At 35.8% G+C, this 19,642-nt stretch overlaps 1 protein-coding gene and 2 long non-coding RNA genes across 3 annotated transcripts in view; 2 read left to right on the plus strand and 1 right to left on the minus strand.

The window, feature by feature from the left end:
* LOC148720868 (uncharacterized) overlaps positions 1–4,945 on the plus strand; it is a 222,254-nt gene extending 217,309 nt beyond the window's left edge. Inside the window, exon 2 of the long non-coding RNA XR_015992988.1 lies at positions 2,154–4,945. This is a non-coding gene — a long non-coding RNA (uncharacterized LOC148720868). The remainder of the gene's footprint in view (positions 1–2,153) is intronic.
* Positions 182–19,605, minus strand: LOC111338608 (protein zyg-11 homolog). Its single transcript, XM_022945110.2, has 17 exons — positions 18,467–19,605; positions 17,948–18,088; positions 12,185–12,243; positions 11,937–12,008; positions 11,333–11,387; positions 10,938–10,991; positions 8,960–9,073; positions 8,093–8,143; positions 7,822–7,863; positions 7,478–7,526; positions 6,749–6,819; positions 4,776–4,838; positions 4,138–4,205; positions 3,102–3,231; positions 1,877–1,929; positions 1,305–1,399; positions 182–497 (listed from the first exon to the last, which is right to left on the minus strand). Exons 1-17 carry the CDS (start codon positions 19,418–19,420, stop codon positions 355–357), a joined length of 2,214 nt encoding a protein of 737 aa, XP_022800845.2. The 5' UTR covers positions 19,421–19,605; the 3' UTR covers positions 182–354.
* On the plus strand, positions 12,835–15,317 carry LOC148720876 (uncharacterized). Its single transcript, XR_015992993.1, has 2 exons — positions 12,835–13,346; positions 13,680–15,317. It is a non-coding gene; the product is annotated as an uncharacterized LOC148720876 (long non-coding RNA).
* Positions 19,606–19,642: the final 37 nt, after the last annotated feature.

Consider the following 19,642-nt stretch of genomic DNA (forward strand, 5'->3'; position numbering starts at 1 on the left):
TACTTGGTGATCATTTCCCTTATTCTTGTAAACCACAGTGGCACACACAGAAGCCCTCTAAATCCTTAACACAGCAACATCAGTGTGCATATTCTCCATACTGTTTCCTTTGTTTTGAAAATAGCAAAAAAGTGATAATAACAAAAATGAGACCAAGGGCAGAGCCCTAAAATGCTGAAGATTAATTTAAAAAAATTTATTCCACTGTCACAAACCTAGCTTGTAAAATTTCACAAAAGACCTGCTGAAGGTATTTCAAGAGAACATCTCTGATAAAACTGCTTTTAAGCTATAAATATAAACTTTATCTTAGTCATTACGACTGTCACTGTCTTACAGTTATATAAAGTTAATCTATTTTTGATGTGACTCCAAATTGGCCACTGTATTTAAGAGCTTCTCTGCCAGCTCTTTGACTCCACTGTGTGATGTGTTTAAAACCCTCTGAACAATATCCAGGATTCCACAGTCAAAAAGAAGAGGGGCATAACGTCGCCCTACAAAAAAAAAACAATTAAAATTGTGATAAGTCACTTGTCTGATGATTGAGCTCCTGATCATCACATTACCACAAGTAAGTAATCTTCAAAATGGGGCAACGTGTACATTACAGCTTGTGAATCTTGAAAAATTTATCGAAAAGTTTTCAAGTGTGGCTTTTGCACAATGCATTTCCTAAGGCAATGACAGGGAGGATTTGATTGAAAATCAAGAGCTTCTTTTAATAATGATCATTTCCTATATTCCTATGACCTTACTGTGTGATTCACAGGGGTGATGATTTGGGGAGAAAATAATTACAGGAAAAAGTGCGTAATCTCTTTCATGTTAATATGGGAAAGGTGGGCAAGTTTGTATCCCAAATTAACAAAGTTAATGAACATAACAAGACCAGTTTCTAAACCTTGAGTGCACATCAGGTGAGAATTTTAGGGTCATAATGGTTAAATTTGCTTGCTAGGTGTTACAAGATGCTTTAAACTTTCTAGTCTTGAATAAGCTTTAATTAAGGTAGCTTGCCTGGCTAGCATACAAAGGGGGTAGGAGGTAGAAGTTTGTCACAATGGTCTAGATGAGAACACATTAATTTTCCCCCCTCCCACACTGGCCTAGCAGGGTAACCTCAAGAGATGTTGCAAGTATAGGGGAACTAAAATTATCAACTGTAATAGCAGTTGTAAAATTTTGAAGCCAAGGAGAAACTGCCACCTTGGCTCAATCTCACATCAATCATGTGCATCATCTGGCCTGAGTTGCTAATTTTCCAAGGGTTGTTCAGACATTTTAAATCAAGAGGTGCTTACCATTTCTGGTACAGACATGTTGGATTCCCCACAAAGCCCACATCTGTACAGCAGGCATACAGCACTGGAGGAGTGGGACAAAAGGTTTAAACGACCTAACAGAAAATAGGAAAAAAGTTCCAATTTTAATCTTTACTTAACACAAATTTCAATGGAGTTTGAACCTGTACCCCAGAGAAGACTATAAGGATCAATGGTCAAGATAAGGTCTACTCATTTGAATTTTGCTTGTGAGGTTAACTGAGTTATTGAAACATTAAGTTTGAAATACCTGCAGTCACCCTACAAATTGCAGTGTCACTTGTATTAATTAGCTCTCGTACAAAAAACTTACCATTCAAACTGCTGGGGAAAAAGCAATGACTTCCATCTAAATTATTTGTAGTCCTTGTTGGCTTTGGTTGTAGGCAATAACTGATGCAATTAATTCTAGTTGGAGTACTTTTTTTGTTTCCTGTATTTAATTTTCTTTTTTTAATAAAAGTATAAATTTTGTCCAAATAAACCCACCAATAGCCACAAAAAACAAGTACTTGGTAAAGATAACCCTGTAGACACATATTCATACTTGCCTATATGCAACAAGCTGCTCTGCAGGTGATTCCCAACTTTTAACAGCTTGTTCCTGATTAAAGAGAGCATTGTTTTTGCCTCAGTTCCATGTGTAAAACTAAACTTTTTTTAGTTTCAACATTTCCTATAATTCAAACAAAGGCCAGGGTTGTTGCTATGTGGCAGCAGCTGGCAAGATTCACCAGCTGAGAAAGGGGCAATCACTGCCTGAATTTTGGCTGGTAATAGACTGACAGACGAGTCTAATTGTTTTTTTTTGTTTTTTTTTTTTTACAGTTTAAGTGAAAAAAGACATATGTCTTGCCATTTGGAAAACAAAAAGGGAAAAATAAATACTGAACTACATCTCAGAGTTATTAAAGGTGAAATGAAGTATTGGTCTGAATTCACTGGTGTGAACTGGTCTATCGTGTCTCCTCTCTGTTTTGAATCACCATTTGTATAAAAGCTTGGTAGCCCTGCAGACAAGATGTTTGCAAACAACTGGACACAGCCGACAGAATAGCTTCCTAAACTGGCAGGCCATTTTCTTAGCTGGATACAACCCTGAAAGTTTGGTCCTCTTGCTTCATGCTAATCACATGGTTGTGCATGCTGTGTGATAGGTGTAAATGCAAAGGTGTAACAGTTACATATTTACATTAATGTTGTCATTGTCACATTAAGGAAGGATGAAGGGCAGGGGGCAAACTTTTAAACCAGGGAGATCACTGAGAGATTTGAGTGTAAATAATTCAAAGTGCACCTAAACCCAAAAAATTTTTTCGCTTAACGAAATAAGCATATTTTTTGGAGTATTTCTGTGCAAACATTTTTTTATTTGCTCAAATCTTCAATTTAATATGCCGCTAAGTGTGTTGTAGAAGGATGTAGCAATGTGCGAAATTTGCAAGAGGGTATCGCACTTCATACATTCCTCATACAACACACCTAGTCGGCATATTTCGGAAAATATCGACAACAACCTTCCCAAACAAGCGAAAATGTGTGAAATGCAGACTTTCGTGTTCTCGATTTGACGTCACATTACCCGCTAGAGCCATTCCTCTTTAAACTCGGTCGTGGGGCAAGATCCGTATTTTGACTGGGCACAGAAAATTAAAGATTTGAGCAGATTAAAAAATTTTTGCACAGAAATACTCCAAAAAATAACTTAAAAGTTATCTTGTTAAGCTAAAAAAAAATTTGGGGTTTAGGTGCATTTTAAGGACTACCCTTACTTACCAGTCTGTGAAGCATATACTGTTTGCTGTGCAACTGTAGCTCTTTATCATCAGACCACTCCACCATTACATTGGACAGAACTCCAGCACAGAAATAGGACAACTGTATAAGCCCATCCTCCAGGAGAGACCTACACAAAACAAGAATTTAAAAGCTTCATTTTACTGGCTAAAAGTGCCTATGACACTTATTTTTTTTTTTCTATTCTACATCAAAATATAATGACTCTTAAACATGTTTATGCAAGATTTGTGGTATTTTGCCCTTTTCTGAATTTTTTATCAAGCTCTATAATCCGCAGATCAAATGTCTGGCTGAGCAAAGAGGGACTGGGCACCATGATGTTACAGTAGGAATCTCGTGGAGATAAATATTCTTCATCGAGTCAAGGGTATTTGAAATACCCCAAACTACACATCGAAATGGAATTTTTTGGCTAAAAAGATTGTAAACAGTAGCTTCCACACTCACTTTACTTATTTGATAAACTTGGTGTTGCTACCATTATGTCACGGGTACCAGTACTCTTTAACGCGGCCAAAGAGATGGGGAGCCTAAGTTCGATACAATTTCCGACTTTTATCACCTCGTAAAATAACAGACGCATCAGAATCACCCACAAATCTTACCAGACACCCTCTGCATACTTCTATTTTTATAATTTAAAGCTAAAAAAATAGGTGTCAAAGGTGTCACTGGTTTTTTTTTTTTTTAATCGCTCATACTTATCTGCTGGGTTATTAACATTTCCTTTACTTGGTTTCCTTAAAAATATCTAACTTAATGTTCTTGACTAATACTTTTCCACAAGTTGAAATTTTTTTGACTTGAAATGTTAACATAATTCATGTGCCTGGTACTCTCACTTGAATTTCAGCTTGTTGCAAAGCTTTGAAAAAATCACTCAATCACACTTAGATTCAGAACCAACATAATTTTTTTAAAAATTAAAATTAAGTTTTCTAACTTGCTTTTGATGAACATTACTTGAAAAACAAAACAAGAACAAAACAAAAAAACAGAAAAATACACTTACCCTAAGAGACTCATAAATTCATCTGTGATGAGTAAGTGCCTTAGATGTGGAACCTCAGCTATATTGTTCTAAAACACAAAAATAATGACAATCAAAACGAATTTGATATTGTTGCTTTGGGCTATTGACTAACTGCCATTTGTAGTTGTTGAGAGGTTTAATTTCAGCAATCTGAGGAAAACCTCAAAGGCACATCCAGTTGTCAATCTGTGTGGCCTTCCAGTCGTTATACATGTCCTTACCTGAATTGTTAGCAGTACTCCAAGCTGCAACTGGTTTGGTAGCTGTGGCAAGTAGCAAAGACTTTTTGGCAACCAAACTTCAAAGGTCACCAAATTTGCAACCTGAGTTCAGTGGTCATCCAGAAAGTTCTTAGGTTTATATGTTTAAATGAGATAGGCTCGGGATGAAATGTTATTAAATGCTCTGTCATTGCCTTTTCTTCTCCTGGTAAATGATTAATTGAGCCTCTCATTTTACTTTTTTCCACTCTCCTTCACTGTGAGTTAAATCTTATCTCAGGCAACCATATGAATGATGACTTTGAAAATCATTTTTGAGGTTAGAGCATTGTTTAGCCTTATGGTAGAGTTTAATAGACTTGATTCTCAATTAATAAGCCATTCTTATTGACTCACTAGAGTTCCAAGAAGTTTCTTTTTGATAATGACAATCTTCTCTTGGTTTCCTTCTGTGAACACCTGTGGTAATGTTGATTTTATAATGCATCACACCAAGTATAAAATAATTAACTGTAACTGCATCACTAAGAAGTTAGACTATTTATTAAATAACTTTTTCAGCAACACTTTACATGTGGTCAGCACTTGGGTAGGTGTTTGTGTGTGTGTGTGTGTGTGTGTGTGGGTGTGTGTGTGTGTGTGTGTGTGTGTGTGTGTGTGTGTGGGGGGGGGGGGGGAGGGAGTAATTGTCAGACCTAAAATGTAATTGTGTACCATGTCTGACATATATTGACACCATGTGATTGACAAAGTGATCGACAATGTTGAAATATCCTTCAAAACAAATGTTCAAGAAATGTTTCAGAGAAAAGAAAGAGGTACCAAGTAAACTGTCAAAGAGCTGACCAAAAATGTACAAAATTTGGCATCAACCAATCTGACTAATAATTATAATTATTGGATGAGGTTTTTGTGATATCCGCAATAATGAAGGTTGAGGTAAGTGTTATCAACTAAAGCTGAAGGCTGAGGCTGATAACATTAACCAAGACCTTAATTATTATTCCAGATATCACAAATGTACGCCTTGATTAAACCTGTCCTTATGTACGGGAGCATGGTTTGGAATATCTGCGACGCTAAAGAACTCCACTGTCTCCTAAGGTTACAGAAAAGGGCTGCCTGAGTAATTCTTGGAGTGGACTCTTATTCAAGAAGTGTTGTAAACTTTAGTAAACTAGGCTGGTTGCCTTTTTTTGATGAAATCAAACTAAACAAATGTACAATGGTTTTTAAGAGCCTTAAAGGCGATGTTCCGATTTACATCAGAGACTTGCTCAAGACGAACAGTTCTGTACACAATAGGTCTACTAGACATGGCAATTTAAATTTAGTGTGTCCCAAATACCTAAGAAATAACGATGGTGGCAAGGCATTCAGTGTTGATGCTGTTAAGTTATGGAACAGCCTTCCCCATGATATCAAAAATGAGCCTAGTATAAAACTATTCAAAACAGCTGTGAAAAAGCATTTTATAAGCTCATATAAAAACCTGGACAACTTTGAAACAATATTAAGCAATAGCACATCAGTCTAATTTTAATTTTTTATAAATTAATTTTATCTTTCTGAATATTTTTAATCTATCCTGCTATTTCTATTATAGAATTTTGTAATTATTTATATATTTATTTATTTATCAGTTTTTTGTAATGCTGTATAATCTAGTTAGAGGGCCACAGGTTTGTCAGCTATACAGCTGTTACGTGTCCCCCTCTATAAATAAAGTCCTTACTTACTTACTTACTCACAAAAACCTCATCCAATAACTGTTTTATTATACATTGTTTTAACGCAAATAACACCAAACGCATTATCGCAGCAAACACAGTTTATTTTCAAACAATTAAAAATGTACAACTGTGTGGTAAACAAATTTTCACCGTTTTTATAAAACAATCAAGTGTTGAAAAGTTAAATGCATTTCTAAAGAAGGTATCATTGAAGAAAACTGTTGATCTTTTGGTATTTTCCGAATCTGTCTCTTCAAGTAATTCTCGATTTCTCGCTGGGTCAATGAAGCGAATCGAGAAGCCATTCTTACTTTGCTGTCTGTGAACTTGACATTGCTCCACCGGAAATCATGCATTGCCCGTGCAACCAACAGATTATTCTCTGATCTGTAGGTACAGATTAGGGAATAATCTGTAGGTTGCACTGTTTCCCAGAATTAACTGTGGGCATTTAGCCAAAGAGAAGACAGATGGTGACTACAATGTATAATAATCATAATTAGTTTTTCTCCTTATATTGTCATGACTAATGTGGATCATGACACATTTTATTTGCATACTCAATCTGATAGTGTTTATAAGACAAGGAGGTTGAGTTCATGACAGAGTTCTAGAAAGGAATGTTGTTGTGTATACCTTCAGGCCTTTTGCAATCAATTCTAAACCTCCCCTCTCAACAAACAGAGAACAAGTGCTAGGTGTCTCATCTGTGAGTCCAAAAAATAAATGTAAATGTCAACAAAAGAAACTAATTTTTTTTTGGCAGTAAATGGTTTGAACCCGGGGGTAACATGTGAAGGTGTAGTCTGATCGTCCGGGTGAGTGTAGTCCTGAGAAGGACTGTTGTCGGTGGCAGTGACTGACGTTTCGACAACCTGTGCGGAAGTCATCATCAGAGTCAAGTGAATGATTGTTGTCAGTAGAATGTTCTTATTCTTATTCGAACTGGAATAAGAACATTCTACTGACAACAATCATTCACTTGACTCTGATGATGACTTCCGCACAGGTTGTTGAAACGTCAGTCACTGCCACCGACAACAGTCCTTCTCAGGACTACACTCACCCGGACGATCAGACTACACCTTCACATAATTTTTTTTTTGTTTTTTCCTTGGGGAGGGGGGGAGGGTACAGCTACACATAGCCCAGGGAGGGTGGGTAACTTGTAATCAGCTGGCATTATCCACTTGGACTGCAGTTGTAATCAGTCCTTGGGTTGGAAACTGAGTTTAGCTCCACCAGCTATATGCATTATATTACTCAAAGACCTGCACAGAGTGCACCACTCTTCTCACACTGCATTGAAAAGGCAATTTAATTCCAACTTTTTCCCACTGCAAATCTTATTGAAACACTGCATACCAGTTAAGTTCCACAGAACAGTGAGTGCTAAACTCAATGTGAGATCCTCCTAAAAAAAAATCACAATAAACAGTTAATAATAATAATAATACTAATAACAATAATAATAATAGTAATAATAAATCCATATTAATATCAAATAATTGGTGAAAGTAAAAAAAATTTGGCATAGTTTCTCCTAAAGGCATGGCAACAAAAATCTTGCATCACATTTACACTAGCATGTTATGAATGCACATGTAGAAATTAGTTATTAATAATACTAAAAGCAGCCGATGTGAATTGACATTATTTTGTAGTATGAAATCATTTCATTAGAGTCTTAATTTCTATCTGATCCATACCTGACTTGCCCTGATCTTTTCTTGAACAATATTAAACATGGTCTGTTAATAATTTTCAAATTAATTGATTAGTAACAAGACATAGTTTACATAAATTATTGGATGACACATTTGCTCAACCACAACAAGAGATATTATATTATTTAGATAACTAATTACCATCATTTGGCAAAAATGCTGCTTTGATTAATAATTATAATTATTGCTAATAAAACAAATTCAACAGTGATAAAATAAATTTATTGATCAGTCAATAACTTGTGTCTCTTACCATAAAGTTTCTCTCTGAACCAAGAGCAAGTGTAAATTCTTGCGTGGGCAGCTGCACAGGTGTGGAATTAGTAAATCATTGAATTAGCACCCCAGGTATTTACTTCAAATTACGACAGGATACCACATGGTCAAGGGGAAGCACTTATTAAATAAATATTAGCCAATTTTTAAAGGGTTCTTTCTTTTACTGTAACCAAAGTAATAAATATACATTTTTTTGTTTTAAATTTATGATTTGTGATACAACGTCTGTCGAAAAACTGACTTGGAGTATTTAATATTCAAGTTTAATGCTAGAGGTTTTAATTAATACAGATGCAATTAATACTTTATGTAAATAATTAATAAATTAAAATAATTATCCAAACATGCATGTTTGCAGACTCAAAGATGTACAGTCTCTACCAGGTACATCGTGCAAGTATAATAGATCTGACTGTTAATTCTCTCCTTTAGCTGCTACACATTTTCATGTAAATAAGTTACGAGAATTTGTTGCTAGATCACGATCTCAACTTTTACCTGATAGGTTTGAGTATTCTCATTATCTGTTTACTAGATAATGTATGGATATTCTAGGGAGAAGTTACTTGTTAATCACTTATGGGAGTTAAGAGTTATCTAGTTCAGTAAACATGGTCACTTATCAATTAAAAGAGAGAGAAGGGAGAAGATAAATTTGGACAAGAGATCGAAGCACGTACTGTCTAAGTGTTCATTATCTTGGTAAACAGAAGGGGTACCTAATCAAAGGGGGGCATTGTATTTGACATGTTTCAAATGTTTGAGTGTCCAATAGAGGAAAGAACCTATCTGCAAATGCCCTTTTTTATATATTTAATGTGACTGTACAATCTTACGATACCTTAGCAGACAAAATTGCACATAGCTTTGTAGCCAGCTGAGAAATATCCTGATCATCAGGGAATTCGTACAGAGCATCCATAGCCAAGCATGATGCTTCAAAGTAGTTGAATCTCTGAAAAGTTAAAATCAAGTTTTGTGTCTGTGAACCTCTGAGAAGCCAACAGGTTTGATCTGTCTGATCGTGTTTAGCCTAATCTGTCAGTCAGTAACTGTGTTTAGCCTAATCTGTCGGGTCAGTAACTGTGTTTAGCCTAATCTGTCGGGTCAGTAACTGTGTTTAGCCTAATCTGTCAGTCAGTAACTGTGTTTAGCCTAATCTGTCAGTCAGTAACTGTGTTTAGCCTAATCTGTCAGTCAGTAACTGTGTTTAGCCTATTCTGTCAGTCAGTAACTGTGTTTAGCCTATTCTGTCAGTCAGTAACTGTGTTTAGCCTAATCTGTCAGTCAGTAACTGTGTTTAGCCTAATCTGTCAGTCAGTAACTGTGTTTAGCCTAATCTGTCAGTCAGTAACTGTGTTTAGCCTAATCTGTCAGTCAGTAACTGTGTTTAGCCTAATCTGTCAGTCAGTAACTGTGTTTAGCCTAATCTGTCAGTCAGTAACTGTGTTTAGCCTAATCTGTCAGTCAGTAACTGTGTTTAGCCTAATCTGTCAGTCAGTAACTGTGTTTAGCCTAATCTGTCAGTCAGTAACTGTGTTTAGCCTAATCTGTCAGTCAGTAACTGTGTTTAGCCTTATCTGTCAGTCAGTAACTGTATTTAGCCTTATCTGTCAGTCAGTAACTGTGTTTAGCCTAATCTGTCAGTCAGTAACTGACCAATTAGAAGCATAGTTAGCAATTGCCACAGAAAGTGACTAAAAAAAAAAGATTCATTAAAAAGTCATTTTAATTAAGAAAAGAAAAACAAACTGGTCAGACATGTAATGAGTAGAATATAAGTAGAATATAAGCAGAATATAAGCAGAATATAAGCAGAATATAAGCAGAATATAAGTAGAATATAAGCAGAATATAAGTAGAATATAAGTAGAATATAAGTAGAATATAAGTAGAATATAAGTAGAATATAAGTAGAATATAAGTAGAATATAAGTAGAATATAAGTAGAATATAAGTAGAATATAAGTAGAATATAAGTAGAATATAAGTAGAATATAAGTAGAATATAAGTAGAATATAAGTAGAATATAAGTAGAATATAAGTAGAATATAAGCAGAATATAAGTAGAATATAAGTAGAATATAAGTAGAATATAAGTAGAATATAAGTAGAATATAAGTAGAATATAAGCAGAATATAAGTAGAATATAAGTAGAATATAAGTAGAATATAAGTAGAATATAAGTAGAATATAAGTAGAATATAAGTAGAATATAAGTAGAATATAAGTAGAATATAAGTAGAATATAAGCAGAATATAAGCAGAATATAAGCAGAATATAAGTAGAATATAAGTAGAATATAAGTAGAATATAAGTAGAATATAAGTAGAATATAAGCAGAATATAAGCAGAATATAAGCAGAATATAAGTAGAATATAAGTAGAATATAAGTAGAATATAAGTAGAATATAAGTAGAATATAAGTAAAGAGATGAGCATCAAGTTTGGTTCCTTACTGCCAGGGGTTTCATTAAAATGTTTTCAACAGAGGGGCAACTAGTTTTCACAGACTTGCAAACCTTTTTGAACCGAACTTCTCTGTTGGAGAAACTTTCCTCAGATGGTCAAACCAAGCAGGGAAAAACCTACCTCACAACCAGTGGATTTGCCCAGTGCCTGGCCCCCAATGAACCCTGAACTGCACATTGTGACATAAATCTCATGACAGTTTCTGCAGCCCTAACTTTCCAGCCCACATTCTCCAGCCACCATAAATCCTCTAATTCTACAAATGACAGGCATCACTCTAAAGCTGCTTACTTATAGATACCGGTAATTAACAATTAATAATAATTCACTTGTTCCTACTTACTGCCTTTTTAAGAACTTGTCGTGACTCCAAAATTAACATACAGTTCCTCAGAAGCTATAAGAGAAGAAAGAGAAATTGCAGTGCTCATATCATGATAAAACACTGTGCTATTGTGTTAAATTGAGCAAATCTGGTAAATATTTTGCCATACAGCATATACACAGGCCAAACATTTTCCTATCTATTGCTTCAATTCAGTCAAAAAGTAGACCTGTATACCTTAGAAGGTATTTGTTTGATGTGCCAATATTCTTCTATCATTTCCTCAGTAAAGATCAGGATGAATCAAAACTGACATAAACAAATAAATACCAATCATTCATCTCAGAAGAAAGTCCTCGATGATAAATTTATTATTCTCAAAAGTATATTAATTTTAATAAGTGAATTCTTACCTGGGGCTTGTTTGAAAAGGTGCTCATTGTTATAAGAACTAATGATGCCACTTTACTGAAACATTCAACAAAAAGGCCATTCTAGTTTACAATAGGAGGAAAAGGCAATCTTATTAATTCAATCTGGTATTAGAGTGAACAAGTCAGAGGCATAACTTGTCAAAGATGCATGACTTTGTGAACCCTTAAAATTTCTTTCAGACCAATAACTTTTAATTTTATTTGATAATGTAACTAGAATTCAACCATCTCTACTCCTCATACTTCATTCTGAAAATACTACCGCTGGTAACCATAATATATTGCAAAATAGAAATAAAATCTAGTTTGATGAGACAGCCAAGATGAAGGGAAAAGGAGAAGGGGAAGGGTCAGGGAAACCCCCCCCCCCCTAACTTTTGGCTAAGTATCCATTCCACAAACTGGTTTTACCATGTTGAGTCCACAAGTGCCTGAAAGTGGGCTGTGGATTGGTTGCCATAGTGACTTTGTTGCTAAGGAGACTACTGCCCTTCTCTGTTGCTGACTTGACAACATTAACCCTTAATGCAATTTACAAAATTTTTAAACATTTAATCTAGTATCCAGCAAGTTATACTTGTACCTTAGAAAAAGAGGATGCACTTCTGGGTCTGCTTCTCCTCTTCTGTCTTTGATAATGTTGAACACACAAGCTCTGAATTCAAAAACACATTCACAAATGTTCATGGATATTTGTCTACCTGATTTCAAAATCATAGTGACTGTCGTAATTTTTTGAGAGTGAAAACCACTCATGGAGTTACATAATAAAAAACAATTTTTATTGTAAATCATTACTGTGCAAGATTCTTGGTGAATATATCAACTTACGTAGCTGCCATTTGAATATTGAGATCATCTGGATGTTTTTCCATTGGAATAAGTATTAGCTGTATAAAATGGAATCACAAATAGTTAATTACCCATAATAAATATTTTAATTAATAAAAGCTTATTAAGACTTTCAAAACAATAATACAGATAGGAGCTTCTCCTTTGAAATGAAAAATTTAAGCAACACCTTCATACCAAAGATCTCATTTTCAGGTAATTCTCTTTACAGTCTGCTATACAATTCTTAAGATGCATATTTGGAGAATTTGGTATTGGATCAACTAATAATCCTGTAATTGGTGTTTTTCTTTCTTCCTATTCCTTGTTTGCTTGTGTCCGTCACTCATGGGACTTTAAGGTTCAAGCAAAAACATTTTCTGATGAATTTTTTCCAGCAGGGTTTTCATTATGAAATATCTATAATTATTAATAGTAATTAAGAGTAAGTTTCTATGCAAGAGGCTTTTTAAAAAATTGCTCAGGCCATCCAAATCTAGTTGTAGAATCCTGCACTAGTGAGCAGAGAATTCTGCAATTCCTGAATGACGCTTTACGTTTTGAACCTCAAAGAGTGACCAGCATAAAATTTCTCCCTAAACAGGGCTCGAAATTGTGACCAATACAGTCGCATTTGCGACTTAATTTTTGAGTTATTTTTTTAAAAAAAAAATAACTATATGTTAGCGTATAGATTGGTGTATTGTGGTGTAGTGTAATCTGATCAGTGCAATTTGGTGTATCTCTAAGCAATCTGATTGGCGCATCTTTTTTTTGGTGTATCTCCACGCAATGTGATTGGGCCAATTTTTTGGTGTATCACAAACCAATCAGATTGTAGTATTTTTCGATGTCACACCAATCAGAGCGTTCTTGCTAATTTGTGGTTTGACAGGTCTTCAAATTTCAGCGAATCAACGCTTGAGTAGGAGAGAGCGGTTCGCGAATTAAGGAAATGTATTAGTCGTGTTGGGAAAGTGGTGGAGTTGTGATCGTTGTACGACTATGCTTATTCTTCCTTCTGAAGGAGACTGAGCGGAACATGAGAAGAATTTTGAATCAAATATTACTTCAGATGTTGATAGGAGCAACTTCAGGATATTTCATTGCTTTATATGAGTTAATCAGCGACTCCAATTTTGAATTTCGCTCAAGGAACGAGGTAAGATGACATCTACAAGAGTTGTAAGATCATCTATTCAATGTAATGGCTCATGTCCTTCGTGAGGATTTTATCGCTATGATCTGTCTGGATTTGAAAGGTCGTCAGGGAACTTTGTCTACCGATTAGCGAGTTAAAACGTGCATGTTTTGTGTACCGCTCCTTCACTTACGACGCATACACCGTCAGCTGGAGGCCTAACACGAATTTAGCGCTATAGCATGTTGTTTCGGAAAGGCTAGTTTTACTGACTCTGGTAAATCTTGCGCAAGATATTTGCGTAAATCATATTTGATTGATGATCTTTTTTTTGCCATATGGTTGTTCTTTTAGCAGCGGTTGAAACGACCACCAAGTTACATTTACTTTCTGCGTCGACTGCCATGTTACATATCCGTTTCTTTGCTTCTAAAAGTCTTCCATTAATTAAATATTGCTTAAACGATACTTTCCCGTTACAATTGCGTGTTACTATTACTCGCCAGTATGGATTAGATTTTTTTAGATCATGAAATGCCATTTTCCAGTAAACAACGCAAATTTTATGACATAAATCTACCTCAATGAAAAATATTTCACAAGGGACAGAATGGTGCGGGCGGTTAATTTTCCACGCAACTCTCACGTGCTTAGACGTTTTCTACCAATAAAATTCGCTTATAGCTAACCTGGACTTTACCCCATTGCATGTCAATTTCTTGTAAACAACCTGCATTTTATCACGTATTTCGCACGCAAAGGGCAAAGTCCAGATAGGCAACAACCAATCAAGTAGCCCACCTTATTAGGGACCTTACGCAATCAGGACGGCAACGCCGAGGAAGATTTCGATTAAAAAATTAATTTCTACTCTTAGTTAGAATTTCAAAAATGGTTGCAGGAGCTTACTGTCTTATACGGCGCCACAGCTCAACTTCAGCATGACGTATAAAAGTAGCGTTGAGTTCCAAATGGAAATTAAAATAATTTGCCGTCGCGGTTTCGGTTCGCAGACGACGCAAATTTTGGCGATTTCACGTTGTTGTTTTGCATAGGACGGCTAAGAAATGTACAAATTTTCAAAACGCACGTGCTGAGCTATTGTTCTGCCAATTAGATCTCTTGTTTTTCCACGTCCTCGTTGCCGTCGCCGTCGTGGCTGCGTAAGGTCCCTATTATCTTTTGAAGAACGATACTTTCTCTTGGTTCAATCTACTTTCACTTGGTCGAACAACGGAGACCGGAAAATGTCTTTGTCCAGAGGCTGTAAGAGATAAAATAGAGCTTTCCACTGCAAAATTATATGGAAGAGTATTTTGAGGCAACCATCTGTTACTGAATAAGAAGCTACAGGGAGCCTATATTTGGGCCGGATTTGTGGATCGGCGGATTGAATTGAATTGGTTCGAATTGAGGGCTTTGCTGTTTTAGCAAATCGCTGTCGAGTGCTTTTCATGGTTTGTTAACATGGAGAGTTATGGAGACTAAGACTTCGGAACAAGTTGATGCCATCCATGACAATTTGGAGTTACTAAAATCGCCGGAGGAAAGGCGGGATCACTCAATAAAAAGTTGTATTTGAACGCGATGACTTTATTTACAAGGATTTCTCTTGCTTACAGTAATAACAAACCTTTCAAGTTTTTTTTGCCTCGGAACGGTATATCACAGAAGGCATTTTATAGACCTCAATTTTTTTGACTGATTGAAATTAAAGATATGTGGCAGTGACTTCCACAAGTTTTTTTTTTTTGGTCAGAAAAGTACAATTGTTTTGTTCGCAATATTTATTTACGGATGGTTTCAATCGACAACGTTTACATAAGATGGTTGTATTACTGTTCCCAAGGGTTGTTGTTTTCATCAGTGCGTTAACAATAGTAGTGATTCACAGAATTAGATTTGTACTTTAAATAAATATATTTAAGTTCACTCGAAAGATGAGTATAAACTGTAACAAGCTTATCGTTGATGCGCGGCCAGTACTTCAAATCTGACTGACACTCGATGCCAAAACTCAACCTCGTTCCCTGGATATGCCACCACATTACCTTTACGCCAATTAAAAACTGCACGCTATTGTGCATTTTCTTGCACAGGAAAAACTAAACAGAATTTCTAATTCTGACCCTTAATGGTCAGAATAATAGCTAGGACTTTGTCTCTGACGAAGGAACGGCAATAAGCACAATTTTAACCTACGAGCAGGTTGTTGTTTAGTCTCGTCATGCAATGTTGGAGAGAGGGATAGCATTGCGTGACAAGTTCAAATTAGGGCTGTGGAGGGGACTGCAGGAAGCGTTGTACCAATGCAGTTTATTTTTGTCAACAATTATTCGACACCAACATCAGTTATATAGTGTCCCATTTCAACCTACGTATCCAAAAAAATAACTCCTGCATGCGTAGCATGCCTATGTTTATGTTTGCGACTAAAAGATTCCAGAGGAGTCGCAAATTTGCGAGTAGAATAAAAAAGCCAGCAGCTGCTACTTTGCCACTATTTTCACCAAAATAAATAGAGAAATGAAAAAATATATTGTCGTGTGCCTTGATTATCATAAACATTTGAAGATGTAGAGTAAAATTGTACCTAATTTATCCGCAATGTGGTACACACAACGCCATTACCTTGATCGGCCGCTGTCATAGTGATATGTATACCCACGTGATATGTGTATCCCTGCACACATATCACTAGTGATATGTGTACCCCCGGTAGGGATACACAAAACACTGAAGCTTTGTACCCGGGCCTCCAAAGCCTTCAAGGAAAACATGGCGGTTACGAGGAACAGCTTTTGTGGGTTTATATCTTAAAGTTTCAACTGATCCGACAAGTAAAAAGTGTGTTTACACAATAAGTTTTTTAGGAAAATTAAAGGTCTGGAACTCTACCGCATGTGGAAACTATTTTGTGTTCCCGTTCTGTGGTTTTCATCAATCACTCAGTATACATCAAATCCTTTTGAATTCATCTTTAAAAGGGGCTTCTATATATTGTTGTTGTATTTTGTTTTGAAATCTGTACGGCCCTGGACAAACAAGTCCTTATCAGGACAACCAAAGTCTGGGTTGTCCAGTATTTTCCAGTATGAACAGCCTGGATGTTTTTCTAATTCCGAGCAGTGTATGTTGTGTCTAATAAGTGCTCACAAAAACAACAGGCCAACCAATTTGAACTACATGTGAAAGATCAGGTATTTTTATTGATAAATCAGCATAAGTAAATAAAAAAAAAATGATTGTTAACTGATAGTATTAATCTACTATTAAAGGTGATTTCCACTCCATGATAAGCAATATCTGCTTGCAATGTTTCAGTCTTCCTCAAATGTATATGTACAATCCAAAATAAAAATTTCAGAGCAAACTTTTTTCTATGTTATAAATGTCACACATTCTTGCAAAACAGCAATGAAACTACAAAAAACTTAACATTGTTCCAAAGTACAATAATGCTTATTAATTTGTGAACATAACAAGCCATCTGTAAATCAAGGGCAAACTCTAAAACTGCATGTGTTACAAAAGTGTAACCTATCAGTCAATACAGAAAAATATCAACAAACTCCAAGAAGGGGGAGCACCCACTGGAAATAAGCAGTTATGGAAAATTCTTTTTATTATTTTTTAATTATATTTTAGATATAGACTAGTGAGCAGCACTTCTGCGAACAGTAGTTGTTAAACTGTTTTTATTTTCCGACGCATTTTGTCTAACTTTCGTAGACTTCGTCAGGGAGTTTTACAAGTATAACTTAACGCCTGTATTTATAAGCCAAAGTTACGGGAGCCAATGACCGTAGAGGCTTGGCCTTACACACTTTAAATTTTTCACAACTTCGCCTGATCCTGTTCATAAGTCCAGCCAAGTCTACGACAGTTAGATGAAACGCGTCAGAAAGTAAAAACAGTTTTACAAACTACTGTTTGCAGATGTGCTGCTCACTAGTCTATATATTTGAAAAAAAAAAAATTAGTTATTTTTTGAAGGGGAGGGAGTGGGGGATACACATATCACTGGCTGCCATATTGGAGGGGGTACACATATCATTAGTGATATCATTGCAGTGTGCGGGGATACACATATCACGGGGGTACACATTATCACTGCAACACTGCCATTGCAGCGGTCTCTTATTCATATGTATTACAGGCTCATATTTTTGTTTGTTAAACCGCTGGCTTTTTACTACTAAAATTCGTGAACTTGCGACTATATTTACGTATCAAGTTGCAAAATGGCTACTGAACTTTTCTTTTAATTTCGAGTCCTGTTAATTTAGCGTCCCTGAATCAACCATTAACGTCACGAGAATTAAAGAAATTATCACCAGCTAAAGAAACCCTAGATTGTTATACAGATTCTCCTTTTCAGCACCTTAGGAAATGGATAGAGAACAGTATGGAGAATATGTATGGGGTGTGAAAGGTGCATGACATTCACCTACTTGTAGTTCTTATGTCATCAGGCTAAATATTCACATTACTGCTGTCATACATAAGATAATCAAAATGATTATCCACTTAAATTTTTTCTAAATTTAATCTAGCTTGTATATTGACCAATGTTAGAGCTCAAAGGACCATCTACACCACATGTAAATTAAAGATTTTACCTCAAGAACTTGTGGTTTCCTTTCAGTCCAGTCCTTGCTGATGTGAAACAATCCTCGCAAAGTTTCTCTCATGTAGTCAACTCTGTCTGGGTACATTTGCAATGCAGAAAGGATCTGTTTCTCAGTAGCATCACCTGTTATCTGACAAGAGAAGCCACATTAAATTAAATTACTCCCCTCTAGCTGCTACACATTCTCATTATACAAGCAAACAGGTAATGAGAATATTCAAAATTATCAGGTAGAAGTTGTTACCTTGATCTAACACCAAATTCTCGTAACTAATTTACATGAAAATGTGTGACAGCTAGAGGGAATCTTGTTAAGGAAACTGGGATAAGCCCAGGCAAAATAGGCCACTTGACTCCTATATAGACTTATATCAAGATCCTCACCAATACTTAACTCTGATAGCATTTAATGAAAATCATAAAGGATCTACAAACTTCAACGATTTTTAACTCTGTGGTTCAAAACAATCAAATGTGTTATTTTACTACATTATTATGACACCCATACCTTAATAATGGGAAAAATTCTTTCCAGATGTTCTTGTAATTCCAGTGATGTCAAACAAAGGCCAAGGAACTGAAGTTTAGGATGAGAACAAAGAAATGACTCCAATGCACCTGCTGTGACTGTGGTAATGCCCGAAACATCTAAATACACCAGATCTGGCATCATACATTGGTCTGTAAGCATTTTATCATATTTCAAAGACTCGCTTGTCCAATCCTCAAACAAATCGTTACCAAAAGTTCTTGAAATATCAAGCTTTTGTAATGATGTAAAGTCCTTGAACTCAGCAGGTTCTGTCCATGCTACCGGTGTGTTAAAAGCAATTAAAGTTTTCAGTTGACCTCTAAGTTTCCCAAATGAGGAGACATGTCTTATTGCAGTATTAGAGATATTAATGTGTTGTAAACAATCCACATTCTCTGCAGTAACCGACATCAGGTGGTCATTTATGGGAGTGCAATGGCTCACATCTAAATGAGTTAAACAGTTCAGTGGTTTCATGGAAGAAAAGTCCAAGACAAATGATGTGCGACTCAAGTTCAACTCCCTCACAGTCGATGACATTCCATTCAGCAGTTGACACAATACTGACGATGAGAACGTATTTGTTCCACTTAAGTCTAGTTTCACAACTTTATGTTTGCCAAGGAGTAGTTTCAGCATTGTAAAACTTAACTGGCATTTCCTGAGAAAGAACTTTCTGATTCTACAACTCCTCGGATCAACAAATAAAGATGCCGTCCTATCTGTCAGTTTTCCATTAACTGACAGACATCTCACAATATTGTCTGCCAGTTGTTCGGGGAGAAATAACGGAGAAATGAAACTGAGTTTTTTAAAGGAAACCTCGCTATCTTGGACATCTTTGACATCCTTGTGGCATAAATCCTCAATGTTTGCACAAATAAAACCCAGGCATATTTCCTCAAGAGAAGCTGGTGAAACTGTGCTCATGTTAAGACGTACTGACGCTGACTATTTTACAATCGAAGGAGTTCATAACAAAATGATGCTGCAGCTTAAGTTTTCCCTATTTCTATGACTCTCCTAGCTTCTCTATTCCAGTCATTCAACTCCGTCTGGAGACAAGATGCAAGTTCACCGAAAATCAGCTGAATGATGCCTTAAACTTTCGATTTGTTTCCTAAAATCTGATTTGCATTTGGTAACCACTCG

Source organism: Stylophora pistillata, chromosome 11, assembly GCF_964205215.1.
Source record: "Stylophora pistillata chromosome 11, jaStyPist1.2, whole genome shotgun sequence".
In the NCBI taxonomy this organism is placed as follows: Eukaryota; Metazoa; Cnidaria; class Anthozoa; order Scleractinia; family Pocilloporidae; genus Stylophora; species Stylophora pistillata.

Coding starts and splice junctions, on each gene's coding strand:
- LOC111338608 (XM_022945110.2), bottom strand. CDS start 19,420: ATGAGCACAGTTTCACCAGCTTCTCTTGAGGAAATATGCCTGGGTTTT. Junction 7,864..8,092: donor GTTCAGAGAGAAACTTTATG/GTAAGAGACACA, acceptor AATTATTAACAG/ACCATGTTTAATATTGTTCA. Junction 7,527..7,821: donor AAAAGATCAGGGCAAGTCAG/GTATGGATCAGA, acceptor ATTTTTTTTTAG/GAGGATCTCACATTGAGTTT.